This window comes from Cynocephalus volans, chromosome 12, assembly GCF_027409185.1.
Source record: "Cynocephalus volans isolate mCynVol1 chromosome 12, mCynVol1.pri, whole genome shotgun sequence".
NCBI lineage: Eukaryota > Metazoa > Chordata > Mammalia > Dermoptera > Cynocephalidae > Cynocephalus > Cynocephalus volans.
Window position 1 is genome coordinate 69,614,904 of NC_084471.1, and position 14,309 is coordinate 69,629,212.

A 14,309-nucleotide genomic window follows, 5' to 3' on the forward strand; every position below is an offset into this window, starting at 1 on the left:
CTGCAACTTATAGCTGACCAAATAATGAGCCTTCACTGGAAAATTCTTTTGCTCAGCAGATGCTCAGAGGGCATACAGCTAAAGTGATTTTTAAAAATCTGTTGATTAGAGATATTATCTTCAAAGTACTTGTATATTCTTAATTCCAATGCACATTTTATTTTAAAAAACTCATTTTTTCAAAGTAATTTGAAAGGTAGGCACTATACTAAGCATATGAAATGCTAAGCTTAAAAACTAAAGACAAACAAACCAGTCCATGTGATCTTTATGTCCAAGGAAACAGAGTAGAGGAAAGATGAATAATAGGTGGCTATCATAAAACATTGTGATAGATGCTGTGAGAAGTGGGGTGTACAGGGTCATGAGAGCTTGTATTAGTCCATTTCTGTTTGTTATAACGAAATACCCGGAACTGGGTAATTTATAAGAAAACAACATTTACTGCTTATAGTTGCTGGGGCTGGGAAGTCCAAAGTCCAGGGAACACAGCTGGTGAAGGCCTTGGTAGTGGTGACAGTGACTCAGGGGTCTCACATTGCAAGATGGTGGAAGCAGAGAGAACTAACCTCTCATGTGCTCTTCTTAAAGCCCTCAGAACCACACCCATGACTACCATTTTTAATCCATTCACTATAGCATGGTCCCATAATCTAATCACCTCTTCAAGACCCCACCTTTCAATTACCATAATAGGATTTCCCACCTTCTTAACACTGTCACAGTAGGAGTCAAGTTTTGGGGAGACACTCAATCCAAGGCAGAGCTCAAACTAAAGACATTTAACTTGACTTCCTCAAGAAGGTTATGTCTGAGCTGAGTCTTGAAGTATGTGTGGACATAGGCCAAGTGAATAAGGAGAAGGTTGAGTAAGAAAAAGGAGGGCGTTCCAGGCAGACACAACAGAGATTGTGGTTTACTTAGGAATTGCAGGTTCATTGGCTTGGCTGGAGCATGAGGTTTGTGTAGGCAGTGGTGAGAGACATGGAGGGAGAAAATCAGGGTGAGGTCTGGAAGAGCTTCCTACACTACCCCTTCAGGGTTTGGATGTAGTCATACAGCAGTGGAAAGCCACTGAAAAATGTTAAGCAGATCATTCTTTTATGCATTAATCATTAGATGAATGGCTTAGTCGGAATAAATAACAATATTTGTATCCGATGAATTTATCATGTTCTCTGCCAATCTTAGTCTTTTGGTCAATATGATAACCATATGTTAAGTGAGATGAAGAGAAAGGGCTTTCCAATTATTACAGTGATCAATCTTGGAGAAAAGCCATTGCTTCTGTCACACATATTGATACTCTGATGCAGTTCTTCCAAAAGGTGAAGAGATAATTAACACGGGTTAAAAGCAATAGTTCTCAAATTCATTTGATTAGAATAGACCTTAAAAAGTATAGTATATTGACAGAACAGTAAGAGAAACTCATGAGAAATACTGCACACTTGTATCAAAGTAGGCACACTGAAAAATGGTCTCAGATTAATGGCTACAAAATTTGATTCACAGACTAGAACAGAAAAAAAATTAGAAAATATAATCATTTTATTTTATAAAAACATATCACAAATGTTTGTTGGAATAATAAGACGGAATACTTGACAGTCATGTGTTACATGGTCATATATCTTCAAATAAATTGCATTCATCCTTGCAACAGTGGGCTCAGGCATTAGTCCATGGATCATGTGTCCTGTATCAAGCGAGTTTTCTTCTTAAACTACCTGGTTTTCCCATGTTTTAAGTGGGAGATTATTAGGCTGACTGGTTAGTTCAGTTGTCTAGAGTGCAGTGTTATAACACCAAGGTCAATGGTTTGGATCCTGTACTGGGCAGCTGCCAAAAAGTATAAAAGTAAATTAAAAAATGGGAGATTATTTCTTAAGAACATCTGAGTAAATATGTTTGGAATTTTTCAATGTACTGTAAAAAAGAAATTTTAAGAGAAAAATATTCCCAGCATTGAAATCCCCCTGTCTTTATCCCAGGGGCATAGTTTAGGAAATAATTATCTGGAAAATAATGCTTGGGTTGTTGCTATATCTAATTTCATGTTTCCTTCTTGATTGTCATTATGCCGATTTGAAACTGGAACTCTGAGCTGAACTAAAGGATCAGAACATTTTAATTATAGCCTCAAAGGGCATTAGTGCAACTGAATCACTAATTGGGGAGTGGGTGGGGAAGAAAGGGAATAAAGATAGTACATATTCTTCAAGCACATACTGCAGATTTATAAATTCTCGGCTCCCTTAAAATTCAGAAAATTTTTCAGAACCCTAGCTATCCTGTTGGCTGTTTGCCTACATTTTCTTAACTAATACCTAAGCACTATTTGAACCTCAGCTTATTAGAAAAGGTCATTAAGTCTAACTAAACTTGCTTGAAATGGAGTATTTTGTCAAAGTGTTTTTCTTCCCTTTCTCCTTTTGTCAATGAATTTGTGCTTTCCTTTAAAATGAGATGATTGAGCAAAATCTCACGTGCTCCTGCCTGGCTCTTCCTCCATTGAAGTCATCTGGTTGGTTATGTGTAATATTGTCATTGGCATTAAGTTTACCCCACAGTTCAAGGTGACCAAATTAGAGGTGAGAGAAGAACATCCTGGGATGGATGCACTTACTAATCAGCAAAAATTGAAGAGCTTTTTATGGCTATGCACAACTTTCAGAAAATTTATTTCATGTCATTAGATACAGTAATGCATGTAAGGTGACTGGTCTAATTCCTGGCACATAGTAAACACTCATTAAATGTTGGCTGTTGGGCTGGCCTGTGGCTCATTTGGGAGAGTGCGGTGCTGATGACACCAAGGCCACGGGTTCGAATCCTGTATAGGGATGGCCACTTAGCTCACTGGCTGAATGTGGTGCTGACAACACCAGGCCAAGGGTTAAGATACCCTTACCAGTCATCTTTTAAATAAATAAATAAATAGATAGATAAATAAATGTTGGTTTGTTTTATGCCGTGTCAGAATTCCTGTAATGAAAAGAGAGCAGTGGAAAAAACGACCATGCTGAAATTCAGGTGCAATCAGCCAACAACTTAATTTCCATTGTAAATTTATTCAGTACATTAGACATCCTGATATAAACACTCAGTATTGCCCATAAAATCCCTGAGATCTGCATGAAGGAAAATTACATGAACAGTGCACATTGGGTCACCCGTTGACCCTTCATGGTTTTGGGTGTGAAGGAGGATTACCAGAAAGGCATGGGGGAAGAGAGCTAGTAGAGAGGTCTTTTATTTAAATTTGATGGCTTCCAGGAAAAAGATATTCAACTATACATAAGATCTGCCATCTTGTTAAACACTGCCATTTTGAGACTAGGATTAAAAGAGAAACTATCCTTGAAGAGAATATTAGAGGTTAGTTTTAGGTAAATTTATTTTATAGCAATCCACAGGTCTTCTGTATGGGCAAGCTTGTTTCAGCACAATGCATTTAGCTGGGAAACAGGAATTAGGAAAATGAAAGAATAAGAATAGTTCTTATATTTAAATACTGTATCTTGCCTTGGAGTGAGTTATGGTTATATGGTGGAGAGCTTTGCTCTCCTTGATGGAGGGTTTCGTTTTGCTTTGTTTTTTGAGAGTGGGAGTATATGGTTTAGAAATTCTTTTATAAAGGGAGGTGATGCACACTTTTGGCAGTTGAGTGCATTCTGTTTCTCATGTTACTCTGTAATTGAGAGGCATGTTATTATCCTCATAAAAAACATTTTGCTGCCTCTTGTTTAAATGCTCAGCTGCTCTGGTGCCCGTTATTTCCCCCAGGCAGCTAGTGACTGACTGGAGTCAGCAGGTTTTTATGGCATTAACAGCAGTTTGCTCTTTTATTTTTAATGTGATTCTTAATCCCTCCCTCCCCCTTTTTTTTGTAGGTTTCTGCAACTGAGAATAGCTTGGCAGTCCGTTCCACCCCTGTGGAAGATGACTCTCGTAAGCATTTGTTCTTAGATCTGGAGGGTGAAGTCCTTGTTCTCTCTTTGTATTTGGTTCAGGGCTGTTCCCATTACTATCAGTGCTGAGAAAATAACATACTAAATCCAACAATTTATCTGGTCAGATCTTCCACTTGGGTTTTAACAGCTGATGCTTGAATATTCTTCACATGTTTCATGGCTTAGGGAGAAGTTAAATTCAATTAAATATAGTTAACTTGAGGCAAACAATACTTTCTATGCTTCTCTCATTGAACTTATCCTACCTTTTGTACCAAATTCTTTTTAGTATAAACTAATTTTGAAGTTTTATTTTAATAGAAATTTGGCCAAGAAGGATTTTATTCATTTATGAGGATAAAGAATAAGTATGAGGATACTTCACAAAGTTTGTGGAAAGATTCATATTATCTTTTAATTCTATTTTTTTTGCAAACTTTTTGAAGTATCTTTGTATTTGAATAACCTGTTAAAAAAATATTTTCCCTTCTTATCTAAATGTGTCTCATAGTCCACACCCTAGCCAGGTTCTAGGGCTTTTCCTGCTGGAGCTGAATTTTGTCACCTTTTCATCCTATTTTGAGGTCGTTTTGAGCCTCACTTCTCCCAAAGACAAAAATATTTGGTTTTAACTTTATTGTGTCCACTTTTGATTCTGATTTTCAGTGTATTAATTTTAAAGTACATATGGGGATAGCCGGTTAGCTCAGTTGGTTAGAGTGTGGTGCTGATAACACCAAGATCTGGGGTTTGATCCCTGTACCAGCCAGCCAGCTGTCATAAAAAAATAAGTAAAATAAAATAAAATACATATGGATTTCTCACTACTCCCCAGGCTAATTAGTTTACTAGACACTGAAAACTTCACAACTAAAGTAGAAGTATGAGTTAAACAGATTTCTAGGAAACCCTACCTTAAAATTTCAGAGAAAAACTCTTGCTGCTTTTTTTTTTTTTTTTTTTTTTAAAAGATGACCGGTAAGGGGATCTTAACCCTTGACTTGGTGTTGTCAGCACCACACTCGGCCAGTGAGCGAACCGGCCATCCGTATATGGGATCCGAACCCGGGGCCTTGGTGTTATCAGCACCGCACTCTCCCGAGTGAGCCACGGGCCGGCCCAAACTCTTGCTGCTTAAATCCAGGAATCTTCCATTCTGCTTGGACTGGAAATGCTTCTTGAGTTTTGACTAGGTTTGCAAAACATTATTTTGAAAAATAAGCCTTAATCTTTTAGTATACTGTTGATTCAACTCTAGATTTTAAGGAATTATTTTATGGTTCCTTAGTAGCTGTGTAAATGGCTTTTCTGTGTGTCTTCTGAGTTCCACAGGATGAATACACTGGCAGGAAATTAACTCATGCAGTTGGCACTTCAGTGATTATGAAGAAAACTTTATGGAGAAAAACTCTTCTCCACAATCTTCATCCATGGATATCTGCTATAAGACTGATCTAAAAGACAGTGTCACATTACACATGCACACATGCACATACACAGTGTGAAATTGCTGCCCTCACATTCCCCCAATTTCAGTCGAAGCACCACAGAAGAAGTTACTGGGAGTTCTAACTACTGAAAAGACATCAAAGTGTATAAACAGCTGTAAAAAGTGACAAATGCTACGGGACAGAAAGTTCTTTATATAGGGTGGTTTAGATTCCCACTATGTGTGACAAAGGGTGAGAAAGCCTCCTAACTGAGACCCTTGTTTGTGAGAGGACCTGAGAGAACCTAGGAAGTGTCACTTTCAGTGTTAGAACATTCTTCAACAGAAAAGCAGTGTCTTTCCTGATGTTGAAAGGACCTGTCATTAGTGGAAAGTATTCAAACTTTGCTTTTTGGAAGAACCCTTTCTGAGACTTCTCATGAGATACTATAAAATGTCATCCTTTTGTAACTCAACCAGGTAACTCTCAGGTTAAGAATGAGGTCCAGCAGCCTGTACATCCCAAGTCACTAAGTCCAGGTGCCAGAGCCTCCAGCCTTCCTGAAACTTCTCCTCCCAAAGCAGTGAAGGTATGATGGTAATTTATCTCTCAACCTCTAGCCATTGGTTTACTAATAGAGCTAAATGCACCTTTTTTTTTTTTTCCTGTAAACTCTTTATAGTAATTCAGGACAATTATGTACAGCAAATGCCTTCAAAATTTAAACTCTTTAAACATTTAATTCTTCAGCATTAATACACACGAATGCTATCACAAGGGGATGGGAAGGGGATGGGGAAGTGTGGGTGACAGCCTCCATTAGGATCAGAGTTTCAACAGTGTTACTTATAAATTATATTACATCGATTTTATTTACTGATCTAGGCAGACAGAGGATGGAAGGATACATACAGTGTGGAGTAAACACATTCATACCGGGGTGAGGAATGCTGGCAGGAGACAGCTTTTTAACACTAACAGTGTATAAAGTGTTTAGCAAAAGTTATAGAAAACAGGCCAAACAAGCAAGTTTATTTTGTTAGAAGCACCTTTTATCAAAGTGTTGGTTATAACTTGTTTTTGCTTTCCTGAGGATGATAATGCCAAGTAAGGGCACATTGAAGTCAATCACTTCCCTGGAAATCCTGCTTCTTCGGCTCAAGTGTTCAGGCCAAGAGGGGGAAGCCTCACTAAGGACTCTGTTTGAAATCTGGAAAATTCATTTGTTTAAGCAAACCTGAAGTTAAATAAAATAATTTAAACTTTTTTTTTTTAATATCCCAAGTTCATGAATCTGTAAATGGGTGAGAGCCCACAAAATGGGAAATACAAGTCTGTTAAACTAAAAATCAGCACGATGGATGGAGACATTCAATGTCACCTTAAAGATGGTGGATCCCTGGTCTGAGGAGCTTGACCATAACCTTATTGGTCGTTAGCATTTTTATTTTTATTTTTAATTTTTTAAATTTTTCATTTTTTTAAAGGATGACCGGTAAGGGGATCTTAACCCTTGACTTGTCAGCACCACGCTCACCCAGTGAGCAACCGGCCATCCCTATATGGGATCCGAACCCGTGGCCTTGGTGTTATCAGCACCACACTCTCCCGAGTGAGCCACGGGCCGGCCCTTAACCCTTGACTTGGTGTTATCAGCACCACACTCTCCCGAGTGAGCCACGGGCTGGTCCTTAACTGATTTGTTTTAATTGAATGCTTTGCTCATGCAGTTCTACTTCATCCATTTTTATTAATAACCAAAGATACCCATACTTCTTTAGTGTCTTTCTCCTCTGGTATTCTCTTAACTAGCTGGGTTTTGTTTCAAAAGTTTTAGCTTCTGAGAAAAATTCAATACATAGAATTAGTTTTAAGGCGGTTCGTGCTACCCCAACCTCATGCACATATCTGCTATGCTTATGTCTCTTATCTGTGTACGTGATTGGTCCTTTGATGAAAGTTTTAGTGTGCAAAAAGGATGAAGAGAAGAGGATGTAGGTGAGGTTTTGGAACAAAAGGAGGAAAGGGGAGAGTCTAGGTTTTAAAGGATGGATTAAAAGGGGGAGGGGTGAAAAAGATAAAAATGGAAATTTTAAAGAAGCTGAGATTTATGAGGAAAATAAAGCTTACTGAAAAGGAACAAAAGGTGAAGAAAGTATCAGGAGAAGGCAAATACAAGAAGAAAGAACTGAGTTATGGTGATTGAATCTGCACATGTATTCAACACAACTCTCTTCTGACCTGGAAGATCTGCTCATGCTGTTGTCAGCACTTTCTTTTTCCAATATCTAGAGACCAACAAAGTAGTAAATGCCACGGGGTTACTTTCCAACAACAACCCTGCCTAGATGTGAGTCCTTAGGCTGTTTCTGGATCAAGAACAGCTAGCAAATCTGACTCGGTCACGGATTTTGTATGATTGAAGGACCTGGGGAAGTTCCCTGGCTAACCTAAGAACTAAAATATGTTCCTGGAGAGTATTTGAATTCTTAAGAATATTTGAATTCTCAACTCAGTCTTGCTTCCCTCCCCAGCTGCTAGGCCAGACCTCCTTGTACTGGTTTGGACTGATCCTGTACTGGGTTGAGATGCCTCGTGATTCAAAGTCCAGGGTCTGAGCTGATGAGTGATGTGTGAAGGGACACACCTCACTTAGGTCTTCCTTGGCACACTAGCGAGAGGAGACAGAGATAAAGCCTTCTGTGCACCTGCCTCAGATCCATACCTACTCCTTTGGCCCTCATCACTCAGCAGTAGAATCCAGACAGTCTTGCCTGCACAGACATACACCTCAGGTTTTGAACATTATATAAAGACTAGAGTTAACTAGCCCAGCTCCCTGTGTTTGCCTGTAGTCAAAGCTCAAATGGTCATTATGTACAGAGCTTGGGTGGGACCCAATTACATCTCCACTTTTATCTAAGGGCAATGTATCTTCTCTTCCTCAAAGTTCCCCTTTACAGTCTGCAGGCAAGTATATAGATAGTTTAGTTAATGTTTATAGGAAGACCTGCTGTCGTGACTAGCCTTGTGGCAATAGACTATGCAGCAGAAGTGACTTTTCTACTTTGGGAAATTACATACAGCTAAAAATAAACTTGTTCACTCAGAATAGATTTTTGAGTCCCACACATCCTATAAAAAACTGTTCCTTAGTGCCTGTTATTGAAAATAGGACATCTAAGAGACTCAACTCATTTCAATTTTTAGCTTAATAAAGTAAAAAATAAAAAAATAAAAAAACCTCATACAGGTCAGTAAAAGTAAGGATTTTATATAACACTTTGAACACTGGCCACATAGTTCAGGTAATGAGACTTGGTGCCAGTGAAGCTGAAGTTGCAGGTTCATTCTGAAAAATGGTACTATGAGAGCAGAGCTCAGTGGACCCTTTGAGAAGGATTAGGCCCTTTCTACTTCAAGATACTTAGAGGTTTTTAGTTGTCAACTATACCTCAATAAAGTTGGAAAAAGGGGGAAAAAAATGGAGACTCAGAGATTTCTTAAGCTTTATGTCCTTCTATTTGAAAGAAATCATCCCGTAAAGGTTCCCAGAGGGAAGAAGAGGGGAGGAAAAGGCAAGGAGATGTGACTGGCCCTGGGATACACCCGCTTGCCCAAACTGTGTCCAGTACAGCCCAGTCCCAGGCTCCCTCGACTGGTTCTGCTGATGGATGTGGAGAGAAGACATGGCAGACTGCATGAGAGGACATGCATTGCCATGCCCCTCTTGGTGCCCTGCCAGCTGCCTCTGCCCCTGAGGACAGGGCAGGAGTTTTTATGCTATTTTGCAAAGCTGTCAGGATTATGCTAGAAGGGCATCTAAAATCTTTTCTCACTATCTGCTTATTACTGCTATCTCAGAGCACTGACCTTTCCTCTATGTGTAGAGCAGTCTATGTAAGATAGGAATATTCCCCAAAATGCTTTCACAGAGAATTTCATAGAAAGCCAGGGGAAGGGTTAAGGTTGCACAAAGCCAGCCCAGCCATTGACTTTGTGGTTAAGAATTTGAGTTTCATTACCTAGATATTTTGCACAAATTGGAAAGGCAATGAAAGGCATTTTGTGTTCTGTCTGAGGAATGGAGGCCTGACATCAATACAGAATTTTCTTCTGATTTCACTATATCTAAAGGCCAGCTAGCTTCACTGCCTGTTGCTGGCTGCTTCCTCCTGCCCACATATACACCCCAACTGAGGCCTTTGTTAAACCAAAAAATATATGTAAAATAAGAACGTGAAAGAATGTAGAGGAAGCCGTGCAAATTTGTTGGAAAAATAGCTTTAAGTAGATTCTCATCAGCAGAAGGTCTGTAGTATCCCTCATATGGAAAACACAGTGTTTATAAATATCAATTATTTGACTGTAGTTTGTTCAAAGTGTTATAGTGACTTAGCATCTGCTCCCTTCCCCAGAGAGTTTCCTTTGGTTATGGGAATTTAACGTTCCATAACAACTTAGAAAATGCTCTCTTGGTTTGTGAGTCAGAAGTTCTGTGTTTCAATCCCAGTTCTGTCACCGACTATGTAAACTTCGATGAGGCACCTGATATCCTGGTGCTTTTTGGTTTCTACAAGTGAAATGGTGGGGGGAGGAGAAAGAAAAATATATATATGTATATTTTCTCTTACTAACTGAACAAACTATATTGTAAAGATAAAAAATGTCTAGCATTCTCCTATTGGCAGTGTTTTAAACAGGGCTGTGCCAAGTCCGAGCATGCTGTGAAGGCATGGGAGGATGTATGCCAGGCCTACGATATGGTAGAGATTTTTGGGCACTGACTGTGCTTCCTGTTGCCTGAATAGACATGGGGGCAATTACAGAAAAGTGGCCGAGAGCCCAGGACAGAGAAAATAAAGGGAAGACACAGCCGCAGCCACTATGACTTGGCTTATTACCATGTTGGGATCCTCTTGTCTTGATGATACTATAAGGGCCCTTGGGCAGCTGCTGCACAAATGGTTTGTGTGAGAAATGAATAGGAATAATGGGAATCTGGTAAGTCCGGCTAGTTAGAAGCTTGTGGTCAGTCAGTTGTTTGAGCTAGCAAGTCTATTAATTTGACATTAAGGAGGAAGAATGACTTTTAACGTGTGGGTGAAGGCACCTTTAAAGAAAGCCACTGTGGGTCAGGTGTGGGAGGTAATAAGACATTAAAGAATGGTTAATGAGACACTCCTCGCCTGGGTGAAGGCTCATAAAAGCTCTCTCTCCTGAGCTGGGATATGTTCCAGCCTCAGGTAGAGACGAGTGAGGCTGATTTTGCCACAATTAGCAGTTATTGGAAAAAGAAAGAACATGTAGTCTTATTCTTGGATCTGAGCCTCTTGAGTTTCAGCTCAGCTACAGTAAAGTGCTCCAGGGCATACCAAATACTGTGTATTCACTGAAGGTTCCTGTTTGTCTCTTCCAGCTTCTGCCTCCTGCTCCCGGTACCTAATTTCTGCTCCTGCCTTCTACTTTCCTCCTAATGTGAGCTCAACTTTCAGCTTTTTCTCAGGTTCTCTTTTCTGTTCACTGGGCTGCACCCTTCTCCTACAGTGTGTTCTTACCCTTGGTGTGTTTGTAAAGGAGGCGTGCTCTACGTCCCTCCATTCCCCTTTAGCAGAATGATATCCATTTCCTCTTTTAATATGTGAAGTTTCCATCGCCTGCTCTGTGCTGGCCAGAATGAGTACTTACTCTCCTCAATCTATTTCAGGTATAAACATACAGTCTCCCCTCTCTGCAACTAAAAAAGATTTTTAATCTGATAAAGACATTTGTCCTATTACCTTTACATTATGTGACTTGTGATTTATACAGGCTCTCTCCAGTGGCTTCAATTGTACTATTATACCCACATTTTATCCTGCGTTTTAATGTATCTCCTGGTTGCTAGACAAGGACCTGGACATTTTTAGAGAAAACCTAGTTAAAACTATGCAAAGACATCTCCATTTATGTTCTATCTTATTAGAAGTGTCCATATACAGGGCTGGCCGGTTAGCTCAGTTGGTTAGACCTTGTAACATCAAGGTCAAGGGTTTGGATCCCTGTACCAGTCAACCACCAAAAAAAATTCTGAGCTCTGTCCAAATGCCTTAATTACTTCCAATTGTATTCAATACAATAACATTTGGTCATATTTAAGTATCTTCCTTCTGCTTAGTAAACTAGGTTGTAGCCTGTGATTTTTTGATTCTTTAAATTTTCTTTTAGGACTCAACCCGTAGAATGAAGGAGGGTACTATTTGGGATTTCACCACTATTTTATTAAACTACCTTTTACAGATCTCTCCCTTTACTCCCATTATATGCTCATTTTCTACTCTCATTTCCTGCCCAAATCTCCAATAGGGATTGGAAAACCATCCCTATTTTTTTCCTTAACCTCCTAGTGAATTATGTGCAAGTGAACCAGCAGTCTGAATTTTTTTTTTTTTTTTTCTTTTTTGGTTGCTGGCCAGTACAGGGATCCAAACAGTTGACCTTGGTGTTATCAGCACCATGCTCTGAGTGAGCTAACCAGCCAGCCCTCTGAATTTTTATGGGCCTATTTTCAGGTTTTTAAATTAAAATTCTATCTTACCCATAACCTGGTTTAAGGCTTAACCATTCAGGTCCTGGGCCTTGGGATTGCTTTATGTTATTCACCACCATGTGTTTTCTGTTGGGAGCCCAAGCTTTCTTGGTAGCATGGGAGGCCTCCTAGGTGCCAGTGAGAGCTTCCTGGCCATCTAAGCTGCCTCCTGCATCTACTGGTTGAGGTGTTTATGTTGGGGCAAGTCAAGAGTTACATACACCTTGGGACTTCTTATCCCCCCTCCCCTCCCATTAGTAGCCATAAAACCATTTCTTTTTTTTTTTTTTTTTTTAAAGATGACCGGTAAGGGGATCTTAACCCTTGACTTGGTGTTGTCAGCACCACGCTCACCCAGTGAGCAACCAGCCATCCCTATATGGGATCTGAACCCGTGGCTTTGGTGTTATCAGCACCACACTCTCCTGAGTGAGCCACGGGCTGGCCCAAAACCATTTCTTAACATGTAAAAACTTCTAATATTTTTGGAGTTCTGGTTCTTATCAGTGCTAGAGTACCAACTATTTTATATTCTTTAGGATTGAGTTTACCAGGTAGAACTGCTGTGACCACCCTTGTTCTACACTTTACTAACAGTTCATAAATTCCCAGTCATTAACTACTGCATTAACTACAGCATTCCCCACTGCTTTAGTTTTATTCTTCATTGGTTTTGAGAAATATTATAGAACCTATAGCCTTATTGCACTATGCTTCCTTCTGGAGTCCTAGTAGAATGGTTTGTGTCTCTTATTAATTGTTCTATTTGAGCATCAGTTTTGACTTGTTTAAAAATATTATATCTAGTTGATTGAGCAAGTCAAGATTATAAGCAGACGGAAATAAGATGCTTTACTGAAATGTCTTTTCCTAATTCCCAAAGCCAAATATTCCTCCTCTCCTTGAAATTATCCCCTTAAGAATTTGTTCTTATAATAGTCTGTCCTGATTTTACTTGGCACTTGAATCAAACTTGTTTTGTGTGTAATGATATTTTCTTCCAGTCCCTGCCTCCCCACCCCCACCAGTCCCCTACTCCTAAGATTTTGTTTGTACTTTGTGTGTGTGTATGTGTGTGTGTGTTTGCGGTGGCTTTTCTAAGCCTTTCTCTGCAGTCCAGCCCTTGCTCCACCTGTCCTTAGTGGCTGCTACACTTAGGGCAGCTAGACATTTGAGAAAGGAATTCAGGAGAGCCTCTTGGCTTCAAAGAGTCAGCTGATAGAATTGTAGCAGGTTTAGTGTTCCTATGAGAATTGACTGGCCAGTTAAGGGAGCCCTTAGATAAAGTAAATCCTAGGGCCCATCTTAGCAGAGTACTAAGTCATCACTGCCTATGCTAGTTAAAAATGTCATTTTCTTTTTTCTAGAAATTTCAGGCACCTGCAAGAGAGACCTGCGTGGAATGTCAGAAGACAGTCTACCCGATGGAACGTCTCTTGGCTAACCAGCAGGTGTTTCACATCAGTTGCTTCCGTTGCTCTTATTGCAACAACAAACTTAGGTAAGCCAGACCAAAACAAGCATCTCTATATATTTGGAGCTCCAGAGGGAGTCTTTGGCTTTTAGAGCACTGGTACTAAAAGCTATTGTGCTAATGGTGTTCTGATGAAGTCTAATAAATTGAAAAGCACCGTTCAGTGACAAATCTTTCTTATAAAATGATAATGGCTTTGGAACTTCTTGGTATATAAATATATATATATATATATATATATATATATATATATATGTTAATTTACATGTCAGGGCTGAAGCTTAAATAATATGTATTGCAGGTAAAACCCCCTGTGACCTAATATAGTAGGATGTTTTCCCTTAGTATCGTAGAATCATAATGATAAGAAATCTCAAGAGGTTACTTGCCCAAGCCTTTACTTCAAAGTGTCCTAAGCACTATATAAATGGTAATAATAGCAATAATGGCCCTGGAGAGCATGTATTTTTCTCAATGTTATTCCATTTTATTTACCTCTGAAGAAATAATTATTATGTATCATTTCTTCCAAGTAACTCAAAGTATGGATATAAATGTGACAAAGTGAGAAACTATTCCATTGTAACTCATTTTAATCAGAGTCTTAGAGGAGGAAGAAATCAAGATGTCACTCTTTCCTGCTTTCCTTCTAGAGCAAGCATCCTTTCTAAAATACTCTTGATTCATATCTCCATACCATCCAGCTGCCAAAAGAAAACAAAAACAAAGCAAAACAAAAAAACTCTTGAAAGATGTGCTGACATCTGCATGACACTTTTAGATACCTTGCTACAGCTAGTTGCAGCGTTACATAGCTCTAGCTAGGCAAGTGTCTCATATTGAGCCAAAATGTGCCTCTGTAATTCCCATTAATTCTTCTT

The 14,309-nt window shown here is 39.3% G+C and overlaps 1 protein-coding gene across 1 annotated transcript in view; it reads left to right on the forward strand.

Annotated features, from left to right (window-relative positions):
• The window catches only part of LIMA1 (LIM domain and actin binding 1), a 33,268-nt gene that overhangs the window by 15,897 nt on the left and 3,062 nt on the right, over nucleotides 1-14,309 (forward strand). The window contains exons 5-7 of the mRNA XM_063075358.1: nucleotides 3,897-3,954; nucleotides 5,866-5,975; nucleotides 13,322-13,455. Coding sequence (XP_062931428.1) covers nucleotides 3,897-3,954; nucleotides 5,866-5,975; nucleotides 13,322-13,455 — 302 coding nt within the window. The remainder of the gene's footprint in view (nucleotides 1-3,896; nucleotides 3,955-5,865; nucleotides 5,976-13,321; nucleotides 13,456-14,309) is intronic.